Genomic DNA, 27,657 nt, shown 5'->3' on the forward strand with positions numbered 1-27,657 from the left:
GCTGTATGTACTGTGTGTACTGTGTGTGTGTGCTGTGTGTGCTGTTTGTGTGTGTGCGTGTGTACTGTGTGTGCTGTGTGTACTGTGTGTACTGTGAGTGCTGTGTGTGTGTACTGTGTGTGTACTGTGTGTGTGTGCTGTGTGTGCTGTGTGTGCTGTGTGTATGTGTACTGTGTGTACTGCGTGTACTGTGTGCTGTGTGTGTGCTGTGCGTGCTGTGTGTATGTACTGTGTGTACTGTGTGTGTGTACTGTGTGTACTGTGTGTATGTACTGTGTGTACTGTGTGTGTACTGTGTGTGCACTGTGTGTACTGTGTGCTGTGTGTACTGTGTGCTGTGTGTGCTGTGTGTGTACTGTGTGTACTGTGTGTGCTGTGTGTACTGTGTGCTGTGTGTACTGTGTGTGCTGTGTATGTGTACTGTGTGTACTGTGTGTGTGTACTGTGTGTGTGTGTACTGTGTGTACTGTGTGTGTGTGTACTGTGTGTGTGTACTGTGTGTACTGTGTGTGTACTGTGTGTACTGTGCGTGCTGTGTGTACTGTGTGTGTACTGTGTGTATGTGTGTGTACTAGTGTGTGTGTGTGTGTACTGTGTGTGTACTGTGTGTGTGTACTGTGTGTATGTGTGTGTACTAGTGTGTGTGTGTGTGTACTGTGTGTGTACTGTGTGTACTGTGTGTGTGCTGTGTGTGTACTGTGTGCACTGTGTGTGTACTGTGTGTGTACTGTGTGTACTGTGTGTGCTGTGTGTGTATGTGTACTGTGTGTGTACTGTGTGTGTGTACTGTGTGTGCTGGCTATGGCCCCGCTGAGTATGGGCAGCCGAGGAACTCGACGCGCAGGACGATCGCCGTCTCCCACGTCTGTGGGTAGAGGCGGACGTAGCGAGCCAGCAGCTGTGTGTACTGTGTGTGTGTGTACTGTGTGTGTGTGTGTGTACTGTGTGTGTACTGTGTGTGTGTACTGTGTGTGTGTGTACTGTGTGTGTACTGTGTGTGTGTGTACTGTGTGTGTGTACTGTGTGTGTATGTGTACTGTGTGTGTGTACTGTGTGTGTGTACTGTGTGTGTACTGTGTGTGTACTGTGTGTACTGTGTGTGTGCTGTGTGTGTGTGTGTACTGTGTGTGCTGTGTGTGTGTGCTGTGTGTGTACTGTGTGTGTGTGTACTGTGTGTGTGTACTGTGTGTACTGTGTGTATGTACTGTGTGTACTGTGTGTATGTACTGTGTGTGCTGTGCGTGCTGTGCGTGCTGGCTATGGCCCCGCTGAGTATGGGCAGCCGAGGAACTCGACGCGCAGGACGATCGCCGTCTCCCACGTCTGCGGGTAGAGGCGGACGTAGCGAGCCAGCAGCGGCGGGGCCAGCACGCTGCGTGCATACGTGTGGTTGTCTCTGTTAGCCACGAACACCTGTACACAGTACACACACATAGAGTACACACACACACACACAGTACACACACACACACAGTACACACACACAGTACGTGTGGTTGTCTCTGTTAGCCACGAACACCTGTACACACAGTACACACATAGAGTACACACACACACAGTACACACACACAGTACACACACACACAGTACGTGTGGTTGTCTCTGTTAGCCACGAACACCTGTACACAGTACACACACAGTACACACATAGAGTACACACACAGTACACACACACAGTACGTGTGGTTGTCTCTGTTAGCCACGAACACCTGTACACACATAGAGTACACACAGTACACACACAGTACACACAGTACACACACACACACAGTACGTGTGGTTGTCTCTGTTAGCCACGAACACCTGTACACACAGTACACACACAGTACACACACTAGTACACACACACAGTACACACACACACACACAGTACACACACACAGGACGTGTGGTTGTCTCTGTTAGCCACGAACACCTGTACACACAGTACACACACACACTAGTACACACACACACACACTAGTACACACACACACTAGTACACACACACACAGTACGTGTGGTTGTCTCTGTTAGCCACGAACACCTGTACACACACAGAGTACACACACACACACAGTACACACACACACACTAGTACACACACAGTACACACACACTAGTACACACACACACAGTACGTGTGGTTGTCTCTTTTAGCCACGAACACCTGTACACACACAGAGTACACACACACACAGTACACACACACAAACTAGTACACACACAGTACACACACACTAGTACACACACACACAGTACGTGTGGTTGTCTCTGTTAGCCACGAACACCTGTACACACACAGAGTACACACACACACACAGTACACACACAGTACACACACAGTACACACAGTACGTGTGGTTGTCTCTGTTAGCCACGAACACCTGTACACACATAGTACACACAGTACACACTAGTACACACACACAGAGTACACACACACACACTAGTACACACACACACACAGTACACACACACAGTACACACAGTACACACACACACAGTACGTGTGGTTGTCCCTGTTAGCCACGAACACCTGTACACACATAGTAGTACACACACTAGTACACACAGTACACACACACTAGTACACACACACACACACTAGTACACACACACACACTAGTACACACACACACACTAGTACACACACACACTAGTACACACACACACTAGTACACACACACAGAGGAGGAGTTGGAGACGCTGCTGCTGAGACTGGAGCGTGCCACTAAGAGGTGGGGCCTTACCATCAGCCCCACCAAAACTAAGCACCTGCCTGGGTATTTTGTACCCTCGGACACTCCAACCCCACAACTCCCAATCAGTGATGGGGCAGTTGTGGAGAGAGTGGAGAGTTTCCCGTACCTGGGCAGTGTGCTTATGACTGGCTCCAGTTTAACAGCAGAGGTCTCACTCCGAATCAGTCGAGCGGCAATATCTTTTCATCGGTTGCGTAACGCTGTGTGGAAGCTACCTGGTCTGTCGCTCCGCACTAAGCTTCAGGTCTTCTCGGCCACGGTCATTCCCTCCCTTCTCTACGCTTGCGAAACGTGGACCCCCCTAATGGAACATCTTCGCCGGTTAGAAACATTTAGGCTGGCCTGCCTACGATCCATCCTGGGTTTAACCAGACTGGATTGTGTGAGGAGCTCACAAATCCTTGAAAGATCTGGGCAGGGTCCCATCAGTGAGCTCCTCCGGCAGGCAAGGCTGCGATGGCTGGGTCATGTAGCCCGCATGCCCAGCCACCGCATGCCGAAACAGCTTTTGTTTGGCCGGATTGAGGGGGCTAAGCGGGCGCGGCACGGGCTAGACAAGAGATGGAGTGATGTGGTACAGGAGGACGTGGAGCGGAGTGGACTTGCCGATGACTGGTACCAGCGGTGTCAAGATCGGCCTCTGTGGAGGAGACTCGTGAAGGACGCTACTGGGCAGTTGGAGGCAGTCGCCCTCCAACAACAACGGAGGGTGGAGGAGCGACGCTCAGAACAACGAGCGGAGCGCCGGGTGGCTAAAGAACAGCGGATTGGCACAGTAGGGGGCACAGGTGGTGCATCAGCCAGTCATCTCAGTCAGTCGACCCGTGGCACCTGGGTCTGCCCCGTGACCTCCTGCCAGCGGGCGTTCGACACTTCACGTGGCCTCAGGGTGCACATAGCCTGGCACAAGCGTCGTGGTGACGTCACCGCCACTTAGTGGCGAATGGCGGTTGTTGTTGTTGTGTGTGTGTGTACACTGTGTGTGTGTACACTGTGTGTGTACTAGTGTGTGTGTACTAGTGTGTGTGTACACTGTGTGTGTACACTAGTGTGTGTATGTACACTAGTGTGTGTGTGTACACTGTGTGTGTATACTAGTGTGTGTGTGTACACTAGTGTGTGTGTGTACTAGTGTGTGTGTGTGTGTGTACACTGTGTGTGTGTACCCTGTGTGTGTACACTGTGTGTGTGTACCCTGTGTGTGTACACTAGTGTGTGTGTGTACACTGTGTGTGTGTACTAGTGTGTGTGTGTGTGTACACTGTGTGTGTACACTGTGTGTGTACACTAGTGTGTGTGTACACTAGTGTGTGTGTGTGTACCCTGTGTGTGTACACTAGTGTGTACTAGTGTGTGTGTGCCCTGTGTGTGTACACTAGTGTGTGTACACTGTGTGTACACTAGTGTGTGTGTGTACTAGTGTATGTGTGTGTACTAGTGTGTGTGTGTGTGTGTACCCTGTGTGTGTACACTGTGTGTGTACACTGTGTGTGTGTACTAGTATGTGTGTGTACCCTGTATGTGTACACTGTGTGTACTAGTGTGTGTGTGTGTACCCTGTGTGTGTACACTGTGTGTACACTGTGTGTGTACACTGTGTGTGTGTGTACACTGTGTGTGTGTACTAGTGTGTGTGTGTGTGTGTACTAGTGTGTGTGTGTACACTGTGTGTACACTAGTGTGTGTACACTGTGTGTACACTGTGTGTGTGTACACTGTGTGTGTACACTGTGTGTGTACACTGTGTGTACACTAGTGTGTGTACACTGTGTGTACACTAGTGTGTGTACACTGTGTGTGTGTACACTGTGTGTGTATACACTAGTGTGTGTACACTGTGTGTGTACCCTGTGTGTGTACTAGTGTGTGTGTGTACACTGTGTGTGTACACTAGTGTGTGTGTGTACTAGTGTGTGTGTGTACACTGTGTGTACACTAGTGTGTACACTGTGTGTGTACACTGTGTGTACTAGTGTGTGTTTGTGTGTACACTGTGTGTACACTGTGTGTGTACACTGTGTGTGTACACTAGTGTGTGTACACTGTGTGTGTGTACCCTGTGTGTGTACTAGTGTGTGTGTGTGTACACTGTGTGTGTACACTAGTGTGTGTATGTACTAGTGTGTGTGTGTGTACCCTGTGTGTGTATACTAGTGTGTGTGTGTACACTAGTGTGTGTGTGTACTAGTGTGTGTGTGTGTGTACACTGTGTGTGTGTACCCTGTGTGTGTACACTGTGTGTGTGTACCCTGTGTGTGTACACTAGTGTGTGTGTGTGTACACTGTGTGTGTGTACACTGTGTGTGTGTGTGTACACTGTGTGTGTACACTGTGTGTGTACACTGTGTGTGTACACTAGTGTGTGTGTACTAGTGTGTGTGTGTGTACTAGTGTGTGTGTGTGTACCCTGTGTGTGTACACTGTGTGTGTACACTGTGTGTGTACACTGTGTGTACACTGTGAGTGTACTAGTATGTGTGTGTACCCTGTATGTGTACACTGTGTGTACTAGTGTGTGTGTGTGTACCCTGTGTGTGTACACTGTGTGTACACTGTGTGTGTACACTGTGTGTGTGTACACTGTGTGTGTGTACTAGTGTGTGTGTGTGTGTACTAGTGTGTGTGTGTACACTGTGTGTACACTAGTGTGTGTACACTGTGTGTACACTGTGTGTGTACACTGTGTGTGTACACTAGTGTGTGTACACTAGTGTGTGTACACTGTGTGTGTACACTAGTGTGTGTACACTGTGTGTGTGTACACTGTGTGTGTACACTGTGTGTGTACACTAGTGTGTGTACACTGTGTGTGTACCCTGTGTGTGTACTAGTGTGTGTGTACACTGTGTGTGTACACTAGTGTGTGTGTGTACTAGTGTGTGTGTGTACACTGTGTGTACACTAGTGTGTACACTGTGTGTGTACACTGTGCGTACTAGTGTGTGTGTGTGTACACTGTGTGTACACTGTGTGTGTGTACACTGTGTGTGTGTACACTGTGTGTGTACACTAGTGTGTGTACACTGTGTGTGTACACTGTGTGTGTACTAGTGTGTGTGTGTGTGTACACTGTGTGTGTACACTAGTGTGTGTGTGTACTAGTGTGTGTGTGTGCGTACACTGTGTGTACACTAGTGTGTACACTGTGTGTGTACACTGTGTGTACTAGTGTGTGTGTGTACACTGTGTGTACACTGTGTGTGTGTACACTGTGTGTGTACACTGTGTGTGTACACTAGTGTGTGTACACTGTGTGTACACTAGTGTGTGTACACTGTGTGTGTACACTGTGTGTGTACACTAGTGTGTGTACACTTTGTGTGTACCCTGTGTGTGTACTAGTGTGTGTGTGTACACTGTGTGTGTACATTAGTGTGTGTGTGTACTAGTGTGTGTGTGTGTACACTGTGTGTACACTAGTGTGTGCACTGTGTGTGTACACTGTGTGTACTAGTGTGTGTGTACACTGTGTGTACACTGTGTGTGTGTACACTGTGTGTGTACCCTGTGTGTGTGTGTGTGTGTACCGTGTGTGTGTGTGTACCCTGTGTGTGTGTACACTGTGTGTGTGTACACTGTGTGTGTACACTGTGTGTGTACACTAGTGTGTGTACACTGTGTGTGTACACTGTGTGTACACTGTGTGTGTGTGTACCCTGTGTGTGTACCCTGTGTGTGTACACTAGTGTGTGTGTACACTGTGTGTACACTGTGTGTGTGTACCCTGTGTGTATACACTAGTGTGTGTACACTGTGTGTGTACCCTGTGTGTGTACACTAGTGTGTGTACCCTGTGTGTGTACACTAGTGTGTGTACACTGTGTGTGTGTACACTGTGTGTGTACTAGTGTGTGTGTACTAGTGTGTGTGTGTGTGTACACTGCGTGTACACTAGTGTGTACACTGTGTGTGTACACTGTGTGTACTAGTGTGTGTGTGTGTACACTGTGTGTACACTGTGTGTACACTGTGTGTGTGTACCCTGTGTGTGTACACTAGTGTGTGTGTGTACCCTGTGTGTGTGTGTACACTGTGTGTGTATACTGTGTGTACACTGTGTGTGTATACTGTGTGTACACTGTGTGTGTGTACCCTGTGTGTGTGTGTACCCTGTGTGTGTGTACACTGTGTGTGTATACTGTGTGTACACTGTGTGTGTACACTGTGTGTACACTGTGTGTGTGTACCCTGTGTGTGTGTGTACCCTGTGTGTGTGTACACTGTGTGTGTACACTGTGTGTACTAGTGTGTGTACACTGTGCGTACACTGTGTGTACACTGTGTGTGTGTGTGTACACTGTGTGTACACTAGTGTGTGTACTAGTGTGTGTACACTGTGTGTACCCTGTGTGTACACTGTGTGTGTGTACACTGTGTGTACACTGTGTGTGTACACTGTGTGTACTAGTGTGTGTGTGTGTACACTGTGTGTGTACCCTGTGTGTACACTGTGTGTGTGTACTAGTGTGTGTACACTGTGTGTACACTATGTGTGTGTGTACCCTGTGTGCGTGTGTACTAGTGTGTGTGTACACTGTGTGTGTGTACACTGTGTGTGTACACACACACACACAGTGTACACTGTGTGTACACTGTGTGTACACTGTGTGTACTAGTGTGTGTGTGTACACTGTGTGTGTGTACCCTGTGTGTGTACACACACACACAGTGTACACTGTGTGTTCACTGTGTGTACACTGTGTGTACTAGTGTGTGTGTACACTGTGTGTGTGTACCCTGTGTGTGTACACTGTGTGTACACTGTGTGTGTGTACACTGTGTGTGTACACGTGTGTGTGTGTACACTGTGTGTGTACACGTGTGTGTGTGTGTGTACACTGTGTGTGTACACTGTGTGTACCCTGTGTGTGTACACTAGTGTGTGTGTGTACACTGTGTGTACACTGTGTGTGTACACTGTGTGTGTACTAGTGTGTGTGTACACTGTGTGTGTACACTGTGTGTGTGTGTACCCTGTGTGTGTGTGTACACTGTGTGTGTACACTGTGTGTGTGTACCCTGTGTGTACACTGTGTGTGTGTGTACACTGTGTGTGTGTACTAGTGTGTGTGTACACTGTGTGTACACTGTGTGTGTACACTGTGTGTGTGTACACTGTGTGTGTACACTGTGTGTGTACCCTGTGTGTGTACACTGTGTGTGTGTGTACACTGTGTGTGTACACTGTGTGTGTACACTGTGTACTGTGTGTGTACACTGTGTACACTGTGTGTGTGTACCCTGTGTGTGTACACTGTGTGTGTACACTGTGTGTGTACCCTGTGTGTGTACACTGTGTGTGTGTGTACACTGTGTGTGTACACTGTGTACTGTGTGTGTACCCTGTGTACACTGTGTGTGTACACTGTTTGTGTGTACACTGTGTGTGTACCCTGTGTGTGTATACTGTATGTACACTAGTGTGTGTGTACACTAGTGTGTGTGTGTGTACACTGTGTGTACACGTGTGTGTGTGTGTACACTGTGTGTGTACACTGTGTGTGTACTAGTGTGTGTGTACCCTGTGTGTGTACACTGTGTGTGTGTGTGTACACTGTGTGTGTACACTGTGTGTGTACACTGTGTGTGTACTAGTGTGTGTGTACTAGTGTGTGTGTACACTGTGTGTACACTGTGTGTGTGTACACTGTGTGTGTACACTGTGTGTGTACCCTGTGTGTGTGTGTACTAGTGTGTGTGTATACTGTGTGTGTACACTAGTGTGTGTGTGTACCCTGTGTGTGTACACTGTGTGTGTACCCTGTGTGCGTGCCCCGACGTCTCCCTGTAGGCTGTCCACGCGGCGCCGTCTCCGCTGTAGAGCAGCGTGAAGGAGCGGACGAATTTGCTCGTCCCGCGCTCGCGAGCGCCTTGGCTCACGACTCCCGTCACCGTCGTGAGCCGCGCGAAGTCCACCTGGAGCCACTCGCCCACGGCGTTCCGCTGCGCGCGTGTGTACACGTGTGTGTGTGTGTACACGTGTGCGTGTGTGTACACGTGTGTACGTGTGTGTACACGTGTGTGTGTGTGTGTACACGTGTGTGTGTACACGTGTGTGTACACGTGTGTGTACACGTGTGGTGTGTGTGTACACGTGTGTGTGTGTGTACACGTGTGTGTGTGTACACGTGTGTGTGTGTGTACACGTGTGTGTGTACACGTGTGTGTGTGTGTACACGTGTGTGTGTACACGTGTGTGTGTGTACACGTGTGTGTGTGTGTACACGTGTGTGTGTGTGTACACGTGTGTGTGTGTACACGTGTGGTGTGTGTACACGTGTGTGTGTGTGTACACGTGTGGTGTGTGTGTACACGTGTGTGTGTGTACACGTGTGTGTGTGTGTCAGTGTGTGTGTACACGTGCGTGTGTGCACACGTGTGTGTGTGTGTACACGTGTGTGTGTGTGTACACGTGTGTGTGTACACGTGTGTGTACACGTGTGTGTACACGTGTGTGTGTACACGTGTGTGTACACGTGTGTGTACACGTGTGTGTGTCGTGTGTCAATGTGTGTGTACACGTGTGTGTGTGTGTACACGTGTGTGTGTACACGTGTGTGTACAAGTGCGTGTGTGTGTGTACACGTGTGTGTGTGTACACGTGTGTGTGTATACACGTGTGTGTGTGTACACGTGTGTGTGTGTACACGTGTGTGTGTACACGTGTGTGTGTGTACACGTGTGTGTGTGTACACGTGGGAAGGCGGCGGGGGGAGAAACATCATCGTGTTAGGTAGCGTCGAAGACTCCGTGTGAGTCTGTGGGTCTCTGTGTGAGTCTGTGAGTCTCTGTGTGTGTCTGTGGGTCTCTGTGTGAGTCTATGGGTCTCCGTGTGAGTCTATGGGTCTCTGTGTGAGTCTGTGGGTCTCTGTGTGAGTCTATGGGTCTCTGTGTGAGTCTATGGATCTCTGTGTGAGTGTATGGATCTCTGTGTGAGTCTATGGGTCTCTGTGTGAGTCTATGGATCTCTGTGCGAGTCTATGGGTCTCTGTGTGAGTCTGTGGGTCTCTGTGTGAGTCTGTGGGTCTCTGTGTGAGTCTGTGAGTCTCTGTGTGTGTCTGTGGGTCTCTTTGTGAGTCTGTGGGTCTCTGTGTGAGTCTGTGGGTCTCTGTGTGAGTCCGTGGGTCTCTGTGTGAGTCTGTGGGTCTCTGTGTGAGTCTGTGGGTCTCTGTGTGAGTCTGTGGGTCTCTGTGTGAGTCTGTGGGTCTCTGTGTGAGTCTGTGGGTCTCTGTGTGAGTCTGTGGGTCTCTGTGTGAGTCTATGGGTCTCTGTGTGAGTCTATGGGTCTCTGTGTGAGTCTGTGGGTCTCTGTGTGAGTCTATGGGTCTCTGTGTGAGTCTGTGGGTCTCTGTGTGAGTCTGTGGGTCTCTGTGTGAGTCTGTGGGTCTCTGTGTGAGTCTATGGGTCTCCGTGTGAGTCTATGGGTCTCTGTGTGAGTCTGTGGGTCTCTGTGTGAGTCTATGGGTCTCTGTGTGAGTCTATGGGTCTCTGTGTGAGTCTGTGGGTCTCTGTGTGAGTCTATGGGTCTCTGTGTGAGTCTATGGGTCTCTGTGTGAGTCTGTGTGTCTCTGTGTGAGTCTATGGGTCTCTGTGTGAGTCTATGGGTCTCTGTGTGAGTCTGTGTGTCTCTGTGTGAGTCTATGGGTCTCTGTGTGAGTCTATGGGTCTCTGTGTGAGTCTGTGGGTCTCTGTGTGAGTCTGTGTGTCTCTGTGTGAGTCTATGGGTCTCTGTGTGAGTCTATGGGTCTCTGTGTGAGTCTACGGGTCTCTGTGTGAGTCTACGGGTCTCTGTGTGAGTCTATGGATCTCTGTGTGAGTCTATGGGCCTCTGTGTGAGTCTATGGGTCTCTGTGTGAGTCTGTGGGTCTCTGTGTGAGTCTATGGGTCTCTGTGTGAGTCTATGGGTCTCTGTGTGAGTCTATGTGTCTCTGTGTGAGTCTGTGGGTCTCTGTGTGAGTCTGTGGGTCTCTGTGTGAGTCTGTGGGTCTCTGTGTGAGTCTGTGGGTCTCTGTGTGAGTCTTTGGGTCTCTGTGTGAGTCTGTGGGTCTCTGTGTGAGTCTATGGGTCTCTGTGTGAGTCTGTGTGTCTCTGTGTGAGTCTATGGGTCTCTGTGTGAGTCTATGGGTCTCTGTGTGAGTCTGTGGGTCTCTGTGTGAGTCTGTGTGTCTCTGTGTGAGTCTATGGGTCTCTGTGTGAGTCTATGGGTCTCTGTGTGAGTCTACGGGTCTCTGTGTGAGTCTACGGGTCTCTGTGTGAGTCTATGGATCTCTGTGTGAGTCTATGGGCCTCTGTGTGAGTCTATGGGTCTCTGTGTGAGTCTGTGGGTCTCTGTGTGAGTCTATGGGTCTCTGTGTGAGTCTATGGGTCTCTGTGTGAGTCTATGTGTCTCTGTGTGAGTCTGTGGGTCTCTGTGTGAGTCTATGGGTCTCCGTGTGAGTCTATGGGTCTCTGTGTGAGTCTGTGGGTCTCTGTGTGAGTCTATGGGTCTCTGTGTGAGTCTGTGGGTCTCTGTGTGAGTCTATGGGTCTCTGTGTGAGTCTATGGGTCTCTGTGTGAGTCTGTGTGTCTCTGTGTGAGTCTATGGGTCTCTGTGTGAGTCTATGGGTCTCTGTGTGAGTCTGTGTGTCTCTGTGTGAGTCTATGGGTCTCTGTGTGAGTCTATGGGTCTCTGTGTGAGTCTGTGGGTCTCTGTGTGAGTCTGTGTGTCTCTGTGTGAGTCTATGGGTCTCTGTGTGAGTCTATGGGTCTCTGTGTGAGTCTACGGGTCTCTGTGTGAGTCTACGGGTCTCTGTGTGAGTCTATGGATCTCTGTGTGAGTCTATGGGCCTCTGTGTGAGTCTATGGGTCTCTGTGTGAGTCTGTGGGTCTCTGTGTGAGTCTATGGGTCTCTGTGTGAGTCTATTGGTCTCTGTGTGAGTCTATGTGTCTCTGTGTGAGTCTGTGGGTCTCTGTGTGAGTCTGTGAGTCTCTGTGTGAGTCTGTGGGTCTCTGTGTGAGTCTATGGGTCTCTGTGTGAGTCTGTGTGTCTCTGTGTGAGTCTATGGGTCTCTGTGTGAGTCTATGGGTCTCTGTGTGAGTCTGTGGGTCTCTGTGTGAGTCTGTGTGTCTCTGTGTGAGTCTATGGGTCTCTGTGTGAGTCTATGGGTCTCTGTGTGAGTCTACGGGTCTCTGTGTGAGTCTACGGGTCTCTGTGTGAGTCTATGGATCTCTGTGTGAGTCTATGGGCCTCTGTGTGAGTCTATGGGTCTCTGTGTGAGTCTATGGGTCTCTGTGTGAGTCTGTGGGTCTCTGTGTGAGTCTATGGGTCTCTGTGTGAGTCTATGGGTCTCTGTGTGAGTCTGTGGGTCTCTGTGTGAGTCTATGGGTCTCTGTGTGAGTCTGTGGGGACTCTGTGTGAGTCTATGGGTCTCTGTGTGAGTCTGTGGGTCTCTGTGTGAGTCTATGGGTCTCTGTGTGAGTCTATGGGTCTCTGTGTGAGTCTATGGGTCACTGTTTGAGTCTGTGGGTCTCTGTGTGAGTCTATGGGTCTCTGTGTGAGTCTATGGATCTCTGTGTGAGTCTATGGATCTCTGTGTGAGTCTATGGGTCTCTGTGTGAGTCTATGGGTCTCTGTGTGAGTCTGTGCGTCTCTGTGTAAGTCTATGGGTCTCTGTGTAAGTCTATGGGTCTCTGTGTGAGTCTGTGGGTCTCTGTGTGAGTCTATGGGTCTCTGTGTGAGTCTATGGATCTCTGTGTGAGTCTATGGGTCTCTGTGTGAGTCTACGGGTCTCTGTGTGAGTCTATGGGTCTCTGTGTGAGTCTATGGGTCTCTTTGCATCTCTATGGGTCTCTGTTTGAGTCTATGTGTTTCTGTGTGAGTCTATGGGTCTCTGTGTGAGTCTATGGGTCTCTGTGTGAGTCTATGTGTCTCTGTGTGAGTCTATGGGACTCTGTGTGAGTCTGTGGGTCTCCGTGTGAGTCTATGGGTTCTCTGTGTGAGTCTGTGGGTCTCCGTGTGAGTCTATGGGTCTCTGTGTAAGTCTATGGGTCTCTGTGTGAGTCTGCGGGTCTCTATGTACAGTCTGTGTGTCTCTGTGTGATTCTGTGTGTCTCTGTGTACAGAGTCTGTGGGTCTCTGTGTTTCTGCTGATGATGATGGTGATGCTGATGATGCTGCTGATGATTCTGCTGATGCTGCTGTTGATGATGCTGATAATTCTGCTGATGATGCTTCTGCTTCTGTTACCTCCGATGATGCTGCTGATGATTCGCTAATGCTGCTGCTGATTATGATTCTGCTGCTGCTGATGCTTCTGCTGCTGCTACTGCTGATGACAATTATTCTTTTGATACTGCTGATGATTCTGCTGATGGTGATGGTGATAATGTTGACGACGCTTCTGTTGCTGCTGCTGATGATTTTGCTGATGCTGCCGATGATAATGATTCTACTCATGCTGATGATGCTGCTGCTGCTGCTGCTGCTAATTCTGCTGATGCTGCTGATAATAATGATGCTGCTGATGATAATGATCCTGCTGATGGTGATGCTGATGATGCTGATTCTGCTGATGCTGCTGATGATAATAGTGACTCTGGTGATACTGATGGTGATACTGCTGCTGATGATTCTGCTGATGCTAGTGATGATCATGATTCTGCTGATGGTGATGCTCATGATGCTGATGAAGATGCTTCTGTTGCTGCTTCTCGATGCACCCGCTGACGATTCTGCTGATGCTGCTGCTGCTGCTGATGATTCTGCTGATGCTGATGATGCTGATTCTGCTGCCGATGATTCTGCTGATGATGATTCTGCTGCTGCCAATGATGATGATGATTCTGCTGCTGCCAATGATGATGATGATTCTGCTGATGCTACTGATGATGATAATTCTGCTGCTGCTGCCGATGATAATGATGATGATGATTCTGCTGCTGCCGATGATGATGGTGATGATGATTCTGCTACTGCTGCCGATGATGATGGTGATGATGATTCTGCTGCTACTGATGATGATGATGTTTCTGCTGCTGCTGCTGCTGCTGCTGCTGATGATAATGGTGATGATGATTCTGCTGCTGCTACTGATGATGATGGTGATTCTGCTGCTGCTACCGATGATGATGATTCTGCTGCTGCTGCTGCTGCTACTGATGGGGCAGGGAGGAACGGGGTGGGGGTTGGTGGGTGGGCGTCATGGACCTTCGCCTGCCAGGCGTTCACCATCCCGCCGTTGTCCAGCCGGGCCTGGTGCGCCTCCCAGTTCCGTCCGAACCAGCCCTTCTTGTGAGACGACGCCGTGATCTGGTCGTCCCGGATCTCACCGCTCGCCATGCCCAGCTTGTGCCCGCACGCTGGGCATGGGGAGGGAGGGGGGGGCAGGGGAGGGAGGGAGAGACGCAGAGGGGAGTTGGAGCGCCGCGTCGAGACGGACGCTCACGAAACAAGCGGCGGCAAAATCTCGACTTGCATCGCCGGCAAAATCTCGACTTGCATCGCCGGCAAAATCTCGACTTGCATCGCCGGCAAAATCTCGACTTGCATCGCCGGCAAAATCTCGACTTGCATCGCAGACAAATCTCGACTTTCATCGCCGGCAAAATCTCGACTTGCATCACCGGCAAAATCTCGACTTGCATCGCCGACAAAATCTCGACTTGCATCACCGGCAAAATCTCGACTTGCATCGCCGGCAAAATCTCGACTTGCATCGCCGACAAAATCTCGACTTGCATCGCCGGCAAAATCTCGACTTGCATCGCCGACAAAATCTCGACTTTCATCACCGGCAAATCTCGACTTTCATCGCCGGCAAATCTCGACTTTCATCGCCGGCAAAGTCTCGACTTGCATCGCCGGCAAAATCTCGACTTGCATCGCCGACAAAATCTCGACTTGCATCACCGGCAAAATCTCGACTTGCATCGCCGGCAAAATCTCGACTTGCATCGCCGACAAAATCTCGACTTTCATCGCCGGCAAATCTCGACTTTCATCACCGAAAAATCTCGACTTTCATCGCCGACAAAATCTCGACATGCATCGCCGGCAAATCTCGACTTTCATCGCCGGCAAATCTCGACTTGCATCGCCGGCAAATCTCGACTTGCATCGCCGGCAAAATCTCGACTTGCATCGCCGGCAAATCTCGACTTGCATCGCCGGCAAAATCTCGACTTGCATCGCCGGCAAATCTCGACTTTCATCGCCGACAAAATCTCGACTTTCATCACCGGCAAATCTCGACTTTCATCGCCGGCAAATCTCGACTTTCATCGCCGGCAAAGTCTCGACTTGCATCGCCGGCAAAATCTCGACTTGCATCGCCGACAAAATCTCGACTTTCATCGCCGGCAAATCTCGACTTTCATCACCGAAAAATCTCGACTTTCATCGCCGACAAAATCTCGACATGCATCGCCGGCAAATCTCGACTTTCATCGCCGGCAAATCTCGACTTGCATCGCCGGCAAATCTAGACTTGCATCGCCGGCAAATCTCGACTTGCATCGCCGGCAAAATCTCGACTTGCATCGCCGGCAAATCTCGACTTTCATCGCCGACAAAATCTCGACTTTCATCACCGGCAAATCTCGACTTTCATCGCCGGCAAATCTCGACTTTCATCGCCGGCAAAGTCTCGACTTGCATCGCCGGCAAAATCTCGACTTGCATCGCCGACAAAATCTCGACTTTCATCGCCGGCAAATCTCGACTTTCATCACCGAAAAATCTCGACTTTCATCGCCGACAAAATCTCGACATGCATCGCCGGCAAATCTCGACTTTCATCGCCGGCAAATCTCGACTTGCATCGCCGGCAAATCTCGACTTGCATCGCCGGCAAATCTCGACTTGCATCGCCGGCAAAATCTCGACTTTCATCGCCGACAAAATCTCGACTTGCATCGCCAGCAAAATCTCGACTTGCATCGCCGGCAAAATCTCGACTTTCATCGCCGGCAAATCTCGACTTTCATCGCCGGCAAATCTCGACTTGCATCACCGGCAAAATCTCGACTTGCATCGCCGGCAAATCTCGACTTGCATCGCCGGCAAAATCTCGACTTGCATCGCCGGCAAATCTCGACTTTCATCGCCGACAAAATCTCGACTTGCATCGCCAGCAAAATCTCGACTTGCATCGCCGACAAATCTCGACTTTCATCGCCGGCAAATCTCGACTTTCATCACCCACCGGTGGTGTGGACATCACCCACCGGTGGGTGATGTCCACACCACACCACCGGTGGGTGACGTCCACACCACCGGTGACGTCCACACCACACCACCGGTGGGTGACGTCCACACCACCGGTGACGTCCACACCACACCACCGGTGACGTCCACACCACACCACCGGTGGGTGACGTCCACACCACACCACCGGTGGGTGACGTCCACACCACCGCTACCCCGCCACTGGGGCCACACGAGCGTCTCACGCCGCTCACCTTGACCCCGAGGTGACCCCGAGATGACCCCGAGCTGAACTCGATCCGACCTTGCCCTGACCGTACATCCCGAACTTGACCCTGACCACGACGTGACCACCCGCTTCCCCAACTTGACCCGTCCTCGCCTTGACCCCGACACGACCTTGATCCGACCTTGCCCTGACCCCAACCGGACCCTGACCTCAACGTGATCTCAACCTGACCCGTCCTTGCCTTGACCCCGACACGACCTTGACGCGACCTTGCCCTGACCCCGACCTGACCCTGACCTCGATGTCACCCCCAACCTGACCCATCCTCTCCTTGACCCCGACATGACCTTGATCCGACCTTACCCTGACCCCAACCTGACCCTGACCTCGACGTCACCCCCAACCTAACCCATCCTCACCTTGACCCCGACACGACCTTGATCCGACCTTGCCCTGACCCCGACCTGACCTCGACGTCACCCCCAACCTGACCCACCCTCACCTTGACCCCCGACGCGACCTTGATCCGACCTTGCCCTGACCAGCTGACCCCGACCCCGACCTCGACATGACCCCCCACCCCCCGCCCCCCGAAACCTGACCCGGCCCTCGCCTCGACCCCGACACCCAAACCGACATTGACGTCAGCTCGACCTCCGACCTCCGACCCCTGACCCCCAGGCGGGGCCTCACCTTGCGCGTCGCAGCCGTAGACCTCCAGGCGCAGGCTGGGCCTGTTGATGAACCCCTTGGGGTAGATGCGGAGGTAGCGGGCAACGATGGGCGGGTCCAGGGCCACGTGGGCGTGCGATGACGAATCGTTGTTGGCGGGGATGAACTGTGGGGTGGGGTCACGCGGGGGTCACGTGGGGGTCACGCGGGGTGGGGGGTGGGGTGGGGGGGGGGTGGTCGTGGGGGTCAGGGAGGGTAGTGGGGGAGCGGGGGTAGAGGGGTTTGGAAGTTGGGAGGGGTCACGCGGGGGTCACGCGGGGGTCACGCGGGGTCACGCGGGGGTCGTAGGGGTCGTGGGGGTGGTGGTTGTGGTAGTAGTTGTGGTTGTGGTGATGGTGGTGGTAGTTGTGATGGTGATGTTGGTGGTAGTTGTGGTTGTGGTGATGGTGGTAGTAGTTATGATGGTGGTGGTTGTGGTGGTGGTGGTAGTTGTGGTTGTGGTGATGGTAGTAGTAGTTGTGATGGTGATGGTGGTGGTAGTTGTGGTTGTGGTGATGGTGGTAGTAGTTATGATGGTGGTGGTAGTTGTGGTTGTGGTGATGATGGTGGTAGTAGTTGTGATGGTGGTGGTAGTTGTGGTTGTGGTGGTAGTTGTGGTGATGGTGGTAGTAGTTGTGATGGTGATGGTAGTTGTGTTTGTGGTGATGATGGTGGTAGTAGTTGTGATGGTGGTGATGGTAGTTGTGGTTGTGGTGGTAGTTGTGGTGATGGTGGTAGTAGTTGTGATGGTGGTGGTAGTTGTGGTTGTGGTGGTGATGGTGGTAGTAGTTGTGTTTGTGGTGATGATGGTGGTAGTTGTGGTTGTGGTGATGGTGGTAGTAGTTGTGATGGTGATGGTGGTGGTAGTTATGGTTGTGGTGATGGTGGTAGTAGTTGTGATGGTGATGTTGGTGGTAGTTATGGTTGTGGTGATGGTGGTAGTAGTTGTGATGGTGGTGGTAGTTGTGATGGTGGTGATGGTGGTAGTATTTGTGATGGTGATGGCAGTGGTAGTTGTGGTTGTGTTGGTGGTTGTTGTGGTTGTGGTGATGGTGGTAGTAGTTGTGATGGTGGTGGTAGTTATGGTTGTGGTTATGGTGGTAGTAGTAGTGATGGTAGTGATGGTAGTTGTGGATGTGGTGATGGTGGTAGTTGTGGTTGTGGTGATGGTGGTAGTAGTTGTGATGGTGGTGGTGGTAGTAGTTGTGATGGTGGTGGTGGTAGTTGTGATGGTGATGGTGGTAGTAGTTGTGATGGTGGTGGTGGTAGTTGTGATGGTGGTAGTAGTTGTGATGGTTATGGTGGTAGTTGTGGTTATGGTGGTAGTAGTTGTGATGGTGGTGGTAGTTGTGATGGTGGTGGTAGTTGTGATGGTGATGGTGGTAGTAGTTGTGATGGTGGTGGTGGTAGTTGTGATGGTGGTAGTAGTTGTGATGGTTATGGTGGTAGTTGTGGTTATGGTGGTAGTAGTTGTGATGGTGGTGGTAGTTGTGATGGTGGTGGTGATGGTGGTAGTAGTTGTGATGGTGATGGTGGTTGTGGTGATGGTGATGGTGGTAGTAGTTGTGATGGTGATGGTGGTTGTGGTGATGGTGATGGTGGTAGTAGTTGTGATGGTTGTGGTGATGGTGGTAGTAGTTGTGATGGTTGTGGTGATGGTGGTAGTAGTTGTGATGGTTGTGGTGATGGTGGTAGTAGTTGTGATGGTTGTGGTGATGGTGGTAGTAGTTGTGATGGTTGTGGTGATGGTGGTAGTAGTTGTGATGGTTGTGGTGATGGTGGTAGTAGTTGAGGCAATGGTCATGCTGGTGGTAGTTATGGCAGTGGTGAGTGGTGAGCGGTGAGTGGTGGTGAGTGGTGAGCGGTGAGTGGTGAGTGGTGGTGAGTGGTGAGCGGTGGTGAGTGGTGGTGAGTGGTGAGGAGTGGTGGTGAGTGGTGAGCTCACCAGCAGCGGCCCCTCCTGTTGCGTCTTGCGCTCTGTACGTGGTGACGAGCGGTGAGCGGTGAGCAGTGGTGAGCGGTGACGAGTGGTGAGCGGTGAGCTGTAAGTGGTGAGTGGTGAGCGGTGAGTGGTGAGCGGTGAGCGGTGAGTGGTGAGCAGTGGTGAGCGGTGAGTGGTGAGCTCACCAGCAGCGCCCCCCCTACGGCGTCTTGCGCTCGGTACGTGGTGAGGAGTGGTGAGCGGTGAGCGGCAGTGAGCGGTGAGCGGTGAGCGGCGGTGAGCGGTGAGTGGTGAGCGGTGGTGAGTGGTGAGTGGTGAGCGGTGGTGAGCGGTGAGTGGTGGTGAGTGGTGAGTGGTGAGCGGTGGTGAGTGGTGAGTGGTGAGCGGGGGTGAGTGGTGAGCGGTGAGTGGTGAGCGGTGGTGAGTGGCGAGCGGTGGTGAGTGGTGAGCGGCGGTGAGTGGTGAGTGGTGGTGAGTGGTGAGTGGTGGTGAGTGGTGGTGAGTGTTGAGTGGTGGTGAGTGGTGAGTGGTGGTGAGTGGTGAGGAGTGGTGAGTGGTGAGTGTTGAGTGGTGAGTGATGGTGAGTGGTGGTGAGTGGTGGTGAGTGGTGGTGAGTGTTGAGTGGTGGTGAGTGGTGGTGAGTGTTGAATGGTGGTGAGTGTTGAGTGGTGGTGAGTGGTGGTGAGTGTTGAATGGTGGTGAGTGTTGAGTGGTGGTGAGTGTTGAATGGTGGTGAGTGGTGGTGAGTGGTGGTGAGTGTTGAGTGGTGGTGAGTGGTGAGTGGTGGTGAGTGGTGAGGAGTGGTGAGGAGTGGTGAGTGAGGAGTGGTGGTGGTGAGTGGTGGTGAGTGGTGGTGAGTGAGGAGTGGTGGTGGTGAGTGGTGAGTGGTGAGGAGTGGTGGTGAGTGGTGAGTGGTGAGGAGTGGTGAGGAGTGGTGAGGAGTGGTGAGGAGTGGTGAGTGAGGAGTGGTGGTGGTGAGTGGTGGTGAGTGAGGAGTGGTGGTGGTGAGTGGTGAGTGGTGAGGAGTGGTGAGGAGTGGTGAGGAGTGGTGAGTGGTGAGCGGTGAGTGGTGAGTGGTGGTGAGTGGTGAGGAGTGGTGAGGAGTGGTGAGTGGTGAGCGGTGAGTGGTGAGTGGTGGTGAGTGGTGGTGAGTGGTGAGTGGTGGTGAGTGGTGAGTGGTGGTGAGTGTTCAGTGGTGAGTGGTGGTGAGTGGTGGTGAGTGGTGGTGAGTGTTGAGTGGTGAGTGAGGAGTGGTGAGCTCACCAGTAGCGGGCCCCCCGTTGCGTCTTGCGCTCTGTACGTGGTGGTGAGTTGTGGTGAGTGGTGGTGAGTGGTGAGTGGTGGTGAGTGGTGAGTGGTGGTGAGTGGTGAGGAGTGGTGAGGAGTGGTGAGTGGTGGTGAGTGGTGAGTGGTGAGGAGTGGTGATGAGGAGTGGTGAGTGGTGGTGCGTGGTGAGGAGTGGTGAGTGGTGAGTGGTGAGGAGTGGTGATGAGGAGTGGTGAGTGGTGGTGAGTGGTGAGCGGTGGTGAGTGTTGAGTGGTGGTGAGTGGTGGTGAGTGGTGAGTGGTGAGGAGTGGTGAGTGTTGAGTGGTGAGGAGTGTTGGTGAGTGGTGGTGAGTGGTGAGTGGTGGTGAGTGGTGAGTAGTGGTGAGTAGTGGTGAGGAGTGGTGAGTAGTGGTGAGGAGTGGTGGTGAGTGGTGAGCTCACCAGTAGCGGGCCCCCGTTGCGTCTTGCGCTCTGTACGTGGTGGTGAGTTGTGGTGAGTGGTGGTGAGTGAAGAGTGGTGAGTGGTGAGTGAGGAGTGGTGAGGAGTGGTGAGGAGTGGTGAGGAGTGGTGAGCTCACCAGTAGCGGGCCCCCCGTTGCGTCTTGCGCTCTGTACGTGGTGGTGAGTTGTGGTGAGTGGTGGTGAGTGAAGAGTGGTGAGTGGTGAGTGAGGAGTGGTGAGGAGTGGTGAGGAGTGGTGAGGAGTGGTGAGCTCACCAGTAGCGGGCCCCCCGTTGCGTCTTGCGCTCTGTACGTGGTGGTGAGTTGTGGTGAGTGGTGGTGAGTGAGGAGTGGTGAGTGGTGAGTGGTGAGGAGTGGTGAGGAGTGGTGAGGAGTGGTGAGGAGTGGTGAGGAGTGGTGAGCTCACCAGTAGCGGGCCCCCCGTTGCGTCTTGCGCTCTGTACGTGGTGGTGAGTTGTGGTGAGTGGTGGTGAGTGGTGAGTGGTGGTGAGTGGTGAGTGGTGGTGAGTGGTGAGGAGTGGTGAGGAGTGGTGGTGAGTGGTGATGAGGAGTGGTGAGGAGTGGTGAGCTCACCAGTAGCGGGCCCCCCGTTGCGTCTTGCGCTCTGTACGTGGTGGTGAGTTGTGGTGAGTGGTGAGGAGTGGTGGTGAGTGAGGAGTGGTGAGTGGTGAGTGTTGGTGAGTGGTGAGGAGTGGTGGTGAGTGGTGAGGAGTGGTGAGGAGTGGTGAGGAGTGGTGAGGAGTGGTGAGCTCACCAGTAGCGGGCCCCCCGTTGCGTCTTGCGCTCTGTACGCTCTCCAGCTGCGTCCGTCCCCGCTGGAAGCGAGCTCCACGGAGGTCACGAACTGCTTGCTGAGCCAGCGAGAGGCTCCCTGAGTCGTCACCTGGCTCACTGCGCTCACCCGCAGCAGGTCCACCTGGGGGGTGGGTGGTGGTCGTGTGGGTGGTGGTGGTGGTCCGGCAAAAACAACCCCCTACCTCCTCGTGGTGCCGGATGGCAAGGCTGTAACGGGCAGTGCCGTGGGGGGCGGAGGGCCAATTCCGATTGGCCATTCCCCTCTCATGGCGTCTGTGACCACCACAGCGGCCAAACGGGGGCTCGGGATGGGTGCGAGTGGATGGTAACCCCTCCACATTCAATTAATTACCACTTAAACCACGTCTAAGATATCTAATGAACAAGCTTGTGCCAGAGGCCCCGGGGGGACAGGCGTCCATGACGTCTCCTGGCCAGACCCCATTTGGCAGAGCCAAAAGATTGAATATCTACCCTTGGGGCTCCTCGAGAAACAACGAAAAGCCACTTCGTGTGGCCACGTGGAATGTTCGAACGCTCAATGCGGAGGAGAGGCTGCCACTGCTCTGTCGGGAGCTGGACCGGTACCGCCTGGATCTCTGTGGCATTTAGGAGGTCCGGTGGACCGGTTCTGGCTCCTGCCACCATGAGGGGTGGACAGTCCTCTACTCGGGGCAGCAGACTGCCAAACAACAAGGCGTGGCTCTTCTTCTGAATAAAAGAATGAAGGGGGCGTGGGAGCGTGGCGGTGTGGTGTGGGAAACTGTAAGCCACAGGCTACTTTGGGCTCGCCTTCCCATCAACCGGAGGCGAGGAGTGGTGGTCGTGGTTACTTATGCCCCCACCCAAGACGAACATCCGTGGAGGGATGCAGGCAAAGCCGATGAGTCAGATGCCTTCTATGACTTCCTGTCCTTGACACAGTAGGTCCTGGTGTCCTTGACACCAGGACCTACTGTGGAGCTGATCTGCCCACTGACCATCGACTAGTCATCTGTAAGATGTGCCTGCCATTCTTCCACTCCAGTGGTGGGTGTACACCCAGGACCCCATTCAAACCCAAGGTGGCCTGGTCTCAGCTAGGTGATGAAAGTTTCAAGCGAGAATGTCATCATCGCTTGCTACTGGGGTTGGCATCGTCCCCCACTCCTCCAGATGTCGAGGGGAAATGGGCGAGGTTTAGGACTGTGGCTCATGCAGCTGCAATGGCTGCTTTTGGTACACAGTCCAGACCTCCCCAGAGTCCCTGGCTGACGGAGGAGGTGTTCAGGCTGGTTGAGAAAAAGCAACAGGCCCACTCTCATCGTCTACAGCATCCCACGTCAGAGAATGAGGAGGCTTACCGCAGCTTTTGCTTGGAGGTTCGGAGAGCCGTGAGGCGCTGCAAGGATGGGTGGTGGTCGCGGGTTGCTGAGGAGATGGAGTCTGCCTCAGTGGCCCGCGAACACAAATCACTATTTAACTCAATAAAAAAAAATTACCTGCAGCGCCACACCTATTACTATGATTTGCGAAACGTGGACCCCCCTAATGGAAAATCTTCGCCAGTCAGAAACATTTAGGTTGCCCTGCCTATGATCCACCCTGGGTTTAACCAGGCTGGATTGTGTGAGGAGCTCACAGATCTGGACAAAGTCCTAATCGGTGAGCTCCTCCGGCAGGCAAGGCTGCGTTGGCTGGGTTATGTAGCCCGCATGCCCAGCCACCGCATGCCTAAGCAGCTTTTGTTCGGCCGGATCGAGGGGGCTAAACGGGCGCAGTATGGGCTAGAGAAGAGATGGAGTGACGTGGTACAGGAGGACGTGGAGCTGAGTGGACTTGCCGATGACTGGTACCAGCGGTGTCAAGATCGGCCTCTGTGGAGGAGGCTCGTGAAGGACGCTACTGGGCAGTTGGAGGCATTCGCTCTCCAACAACAACGGAGGGCGGAGGAGCGACGCTCACAACAACGAACGGAGCGCCGGGTGGCTAAAGCACAGCAGGTTGGCACAGTAGGGGGCACAGGTGGTGCATCAGCCACTCATGTCAGTCATCTCAGTCAGTCGACCCGTGGCACCTGCTGGGTCTGCCCCGTGACCTCCTACCAGCGGGCGTTCGACACTTCACGTGGTAGCCTCAAGGTGCACATGGCCTGGCACAAGCGTCGTGGGGACGTCACCGCCACTTAGCGGCGAATGGCGGTTGTTGTTGTTGTTGTTGTTGCGGGTGGTGGTGTGGGTGGTGGTGGTGGTGGGTGGTGGTTGGGTCTTCACCTGTATCCAGGAGTCGACGAACGAGGAGGGGGTCCAGGCGTTGACGCGCCCACCCAGGTCGAGTCTCGCCTTCCATGGGGCCCACTCCTCTTCGCCTGCTGACACGGAGTGTGTGTGTCTCGTCCACCACTCAACCACCACTCAACCACCACTCAACCACTCATACACTCAACCACCACTCAACCACCACTCAATCACCACTCATCCACCACTCAACCACCACTCAAACACTCATACACTCACACACTCAGCCACCACTCAACCTACACTCAACTACCACTCAACCACCACTCAACCACCACTCAACCACTCATACACTCAGCCACCACACAACCACTACTCATCCACCACTCAACCACCACTCAACCACTCACACACTCAGCCACCACTCAACCTACACTCAACCACCACTCAACCACCACCACAACCACTCATACACTCAACCACTCATCCATCACCACAACCACCACACACTCAACCACCACACAACCTACACTCAACCACCACCACAACCACCACTCAACAAACACTCAACCACCACCACAACCACCACTCAACCACCACTCAACCACCACTCATCCACTCATACACTCAACCACCACTCAACCTACACTCAACCACCACCACAACCACCACTCAACAAACACTCAACCACCACTACCACAACCACCACTCAACCACCACTCAACCACCACTCATCCACTCATACACTCAACCACCACTCAACCTACACTCAATCACCATACAACCACCACTCAGCCACCACTAAACCATCACTCAACCACTCATACACTCAACCACCACTCAACCTACATTCAACCACCATACAACCACCATACAACCACCACTCAGCCACCACTCAACCATTCATACACTCAACCACCACTCATCCACCAACACAACCACCACTCAACCACCACTTAAACACTCATACACTCAGCCACCACTCAACCTACACTCAACCACCACACAAACACTCATACACTCAACCACCACTCATCCACCACCACCACTCCACTACCACCTCCACTCCACCACCACACCACCACCGCACCACCACCACCACCACTCCACCACCACTCCACCACACCACCACTCAACCACTCCACCACCACCCCACCACCACCCCACCACCACCACCACCACCCCACCACCACTCCACCACTCCACCACCACCCCACCACCACCTCCACTCCACCACACCACCACTCAACCACTCCACCCCACCACCACTCCACCACCACTCCACCACCACCACCACCACCCCACCACCACCACCACCACCACTCCACCACCACCACCACCATCTGCACCTCGTCTCTCACCATCGTAGGAGGAGGCTGACAATTGGTTGTCCGTGATGAGGCCGGACTGCATGCCCAGTGGCTTGCCGCACTCTGGGGGGGCAGGGGCGGGGGGGGGGTCACGTGGGTGACAGCTACCCCACCCAGCTACCCCACTCAGCTACCCCACTCAGCTACCCCACTCAGCCACCCCATTCAGCTACCCCACCCAGCTACCCCACTCAGCTACCCCCTCACAGCTACCCCCACTCAGCTACCCCCACTCAGCTACCCCCACTCAGCTACCCAACTCAGCTACCCCACTCAGCTACCCCACCCAGCTACCCCACCCAGCTACCCCACTCAGCTACCCCACTCAGCTACCCCACTCAGCTACCCCACTCAGCTACCCCACCCAGCTACCCCACCCAGCTACCCCACTCAGCTACCCCACTCAGCTACCCCACTCAGCTACCCCACTCAGCTACCCCACCCAGCTACCCCACCCAGCTACCCCACCCAGCTACCCCACCCAGCTACCCCACCCAGCTACCCCACTCAGCTACCCCACCCAGCTACCCCACCCAGCTACCCCACCCAGCTACCCCACCCAGCTACCCCACTCAGCTACCCCACCCAGCTACCCCACCCAGCTACCCCACTCAGCTACCCCACCCAGCTACCCCACTCAGCTACCCCACCCAGCTACCCCACCCAGCTACCCCACTCAGCTATCCCACTCAGCTATCCCACTCAGCTACCCCGCTCAGCTAACCCACTCAGCTATCCTACCCAGCTACCCCACTCAGCTACCACATTCAGCTACCCCACCCAGCTACCCCACTCAGCTACCCCACCCAGCTACCCCACTCAGCTACCTCACCCAGCTACCCCACTCAGCTACCCCATTCAGCTACCCCATTCAACTACCCCACCCAGCTACCCCACCCAGCTACCCCACTCAGCTACCCCACCCAGCTACCCCACTCAGCTACCCCACTCAGCTACCCCACCCAGCGACCCCACTCAGCTACCCCATTCAGCTACCCCACTCAGCTACCCCACTCAGCTACCCCACCCAGCTACCCCACTCAGCTACCCCACCCAGCTACCCTACTCAGCTACCACATTCAGCTACCCCACCCAGCTACCCCACTCAGCTACCTCACCCAGCTACCCCACTCAGCTACCCCACTCAGCTACCCCACTCAGCTACCCCACTCAGCTACCCCACCCTGTCCGAGTGTGTCCATGTGTGTGTCCGTGTGTGTGTCTGTGCGTGTCAGTGTGTCTGTGAGTGTGTGTGTCTGTGCGTGTGTCTGTGCGTGTGTCAGTGTGTGTGTGTCTGTGCGTGTGTCTGTGCGTGTGTCTGTGCGTGTGTCAGTGTGTGTGTGTCTGTGCGTGTGTCTGTGCGTGTGTCTGTGCGTGTGTCAGTGTGTGTGTGTCTGTGCGTGTGTCTGTGTGTGTGTCTGTGCGTGTGTCTGTGCGTGTGTCTGTGCGTGTGTCTGTGTGTGTGACCGTGCGTGTGTGTCTGTGTGTGTGTCCGTGCGTGTGTGTCTGTGTGTGTGTCCGTGCGTGTGTCTGTGTGTGTGACCGTGCGTGTGTCTGTGTGTGTGTGTCTGTGTGTGTGTCAGTGCGTGGGACCGTGTGTGTGTCCGTGCGTGTGTCCGTGTGTGTGTCTGTGTGTGTGTCCGTGCGTGTGTCAGTGTGTGTCTGTGTGTGTGTCTGTGTCTGTGTGTGTGTCTGTGCGTGTGTCCGTGTGTGTGTGTCTGTGTGTGTGTCAGTGTGTGTGTCTGTGTGTGTCTGTGTGTGTGTCAGTGTGTGTGTCAGTGTGTGTCTGTGTGTGTGTCAGTGTGTGTGTCTGTGTGTGTGTGTCTGTGTGTGTCAGTGTGTGTGTGTGTGTGTCTGTGTGTGTGTGTCCGTGTGTGTGTCTGTGTGTGTGTCAGTGTGTGTGTCTGTGTGTGTCTGTGTGTGTGTCAGTGTGTGTGTCAGTGTGTGTCCGTGTGTGTCTGTGTGTGTGTCCGTGTGTGTGTCAGTGTGTGTGTGTGTGTCCGTGTGTGTGTGTGTGTCAGTGTGTGTGTCTGTGTGTGTGTCTGTGTGTGTGTCTGTGTGTGTGTGTGTCAGTGTGTGTGTCTGTGTGTGTGTCTGTGTGTGTGTCTGTGTGTGTGTCCGTGCGTGTGTCCGTGCGCGCCCCTCACCCTGTCCATCCAGCACGGTGTAGGTGATGGACATGCCCTGCGACGAGGTGGTGGACGAGGTGGACGAGGTGGACGAGGTGTGGACGAGTTCACAGTCCACCAGCCACTCGCCCACGTGGGCAGCGCGCATGTACAGCGTCCTGCCCAGACCTGCGTCCACCACCACCACCACCACAACAAAGACAAAGATCCCCTGTGTAGCCTCAACAGACTGTAGGGGCAAGTGCTGTGAGCGAACAGCACCTTTAAAAAGACAAAGCTCCCCCACGTAGCCTCAGCGGGCAGCCAGGGCAAGGGCCGACAGCGGGTACCGGGCACTCGCACGCAGGTTGGTGGGTGGATGAGTGGGTGGGTGAGTGGGTGAGTGGGTGGGTGAGTGGGTGGGTGGGTGAGTGGGTGGGTGAGTGGGTGGGTGAGTGGGTGGGTGGGTGAGTGAGTGAGTGGGTGGGTGAGTGGGTGGGTGAGTGGGTGGGTGAATGAGTGGGTGGGTGGGTGGGTGAGTGAGTGGGTGGGTGAGTGGGTGGGTGAGTGAGTGGGTGAATGAGTGGGTGGGTGGGTGAGTGAGTGGGTGGGTGGGTGAGTGGGTGAATGGG

General features: G+C 53.6%; 1 protein-coding gene across 1 annotated transcript; it reads right to left on the reverse strand.

The window, feature by feature from the left end:
* Nucleotides 1-1,151: 1,151 nt before the first annotated feature.
* On the reverse strand, nt 1,152-27,230 carry LOC142907980 (lactadherin-like). The gene is made up of 8 exons (XM_076058064.1): nt 27,065-27,230; nt 24,909-24,980; nt 23,584-23,678; nt 21,291-21,452; nt 16,850-16,994; nt 13,930-14,081; nt 8,505-8,687; nt 1,152-1,413 (listed from the first exon to the last, which is right to left on the reverse strand). Exons 1-8 carry the CDS (start codon nt 27,192-27,194, stop codon nt 1,258-1,260), a joined length of 1,095 nt encoding a protein of 364 aa, XP_075914179.1. The 5' UTR covers nt 27,195-27,230; the 3' UTR covers nt 1,152-1,257.
* Nucleotides 27,231-27,657: the final 427 nt, after the last annotated feature.

Source organism: Petromyzon marinus, assembly GCF_048934315.1.
Source record: "Petromyzon marinus isolate PM22_M1 ecotype Great Lakes invasive population chromosome 67 unlocalized genomic scaffold, UKy_Petmar_22M1.pri1.0 chr67_unloc.6, whole genome shotgun sequence".
NCBI lineage: Eukaryota > Metazoa > Chordata > Hyperoartia > Petromyzontiformes > Petromyzontidae > Petromyzon > Petromyzon marinus.

Coding starts and splice junctions, on each gene's coding strand:
- LOC142907980 (XM_076058064.1), bottom strand. CDS start 27,194: ATGCGCGCTGCCCACGTGGGCGAGTGGCTGGTGGACTGTGAACTCGTC. Junction 21,453..23,583: donor TCGTCGACTCCTGGATACAG/GTGAAGACCCAA, acceptor CCCACCCCCCAG/GTGGACCTGCTGCGGGTGAG. Junction 1,414..8,504: donor CGTCGGGGCACGCACACAGG/GTACACACACAG, acceptor TACTGTGTACAG/GTGTTCGTGGCTAACAGAGA.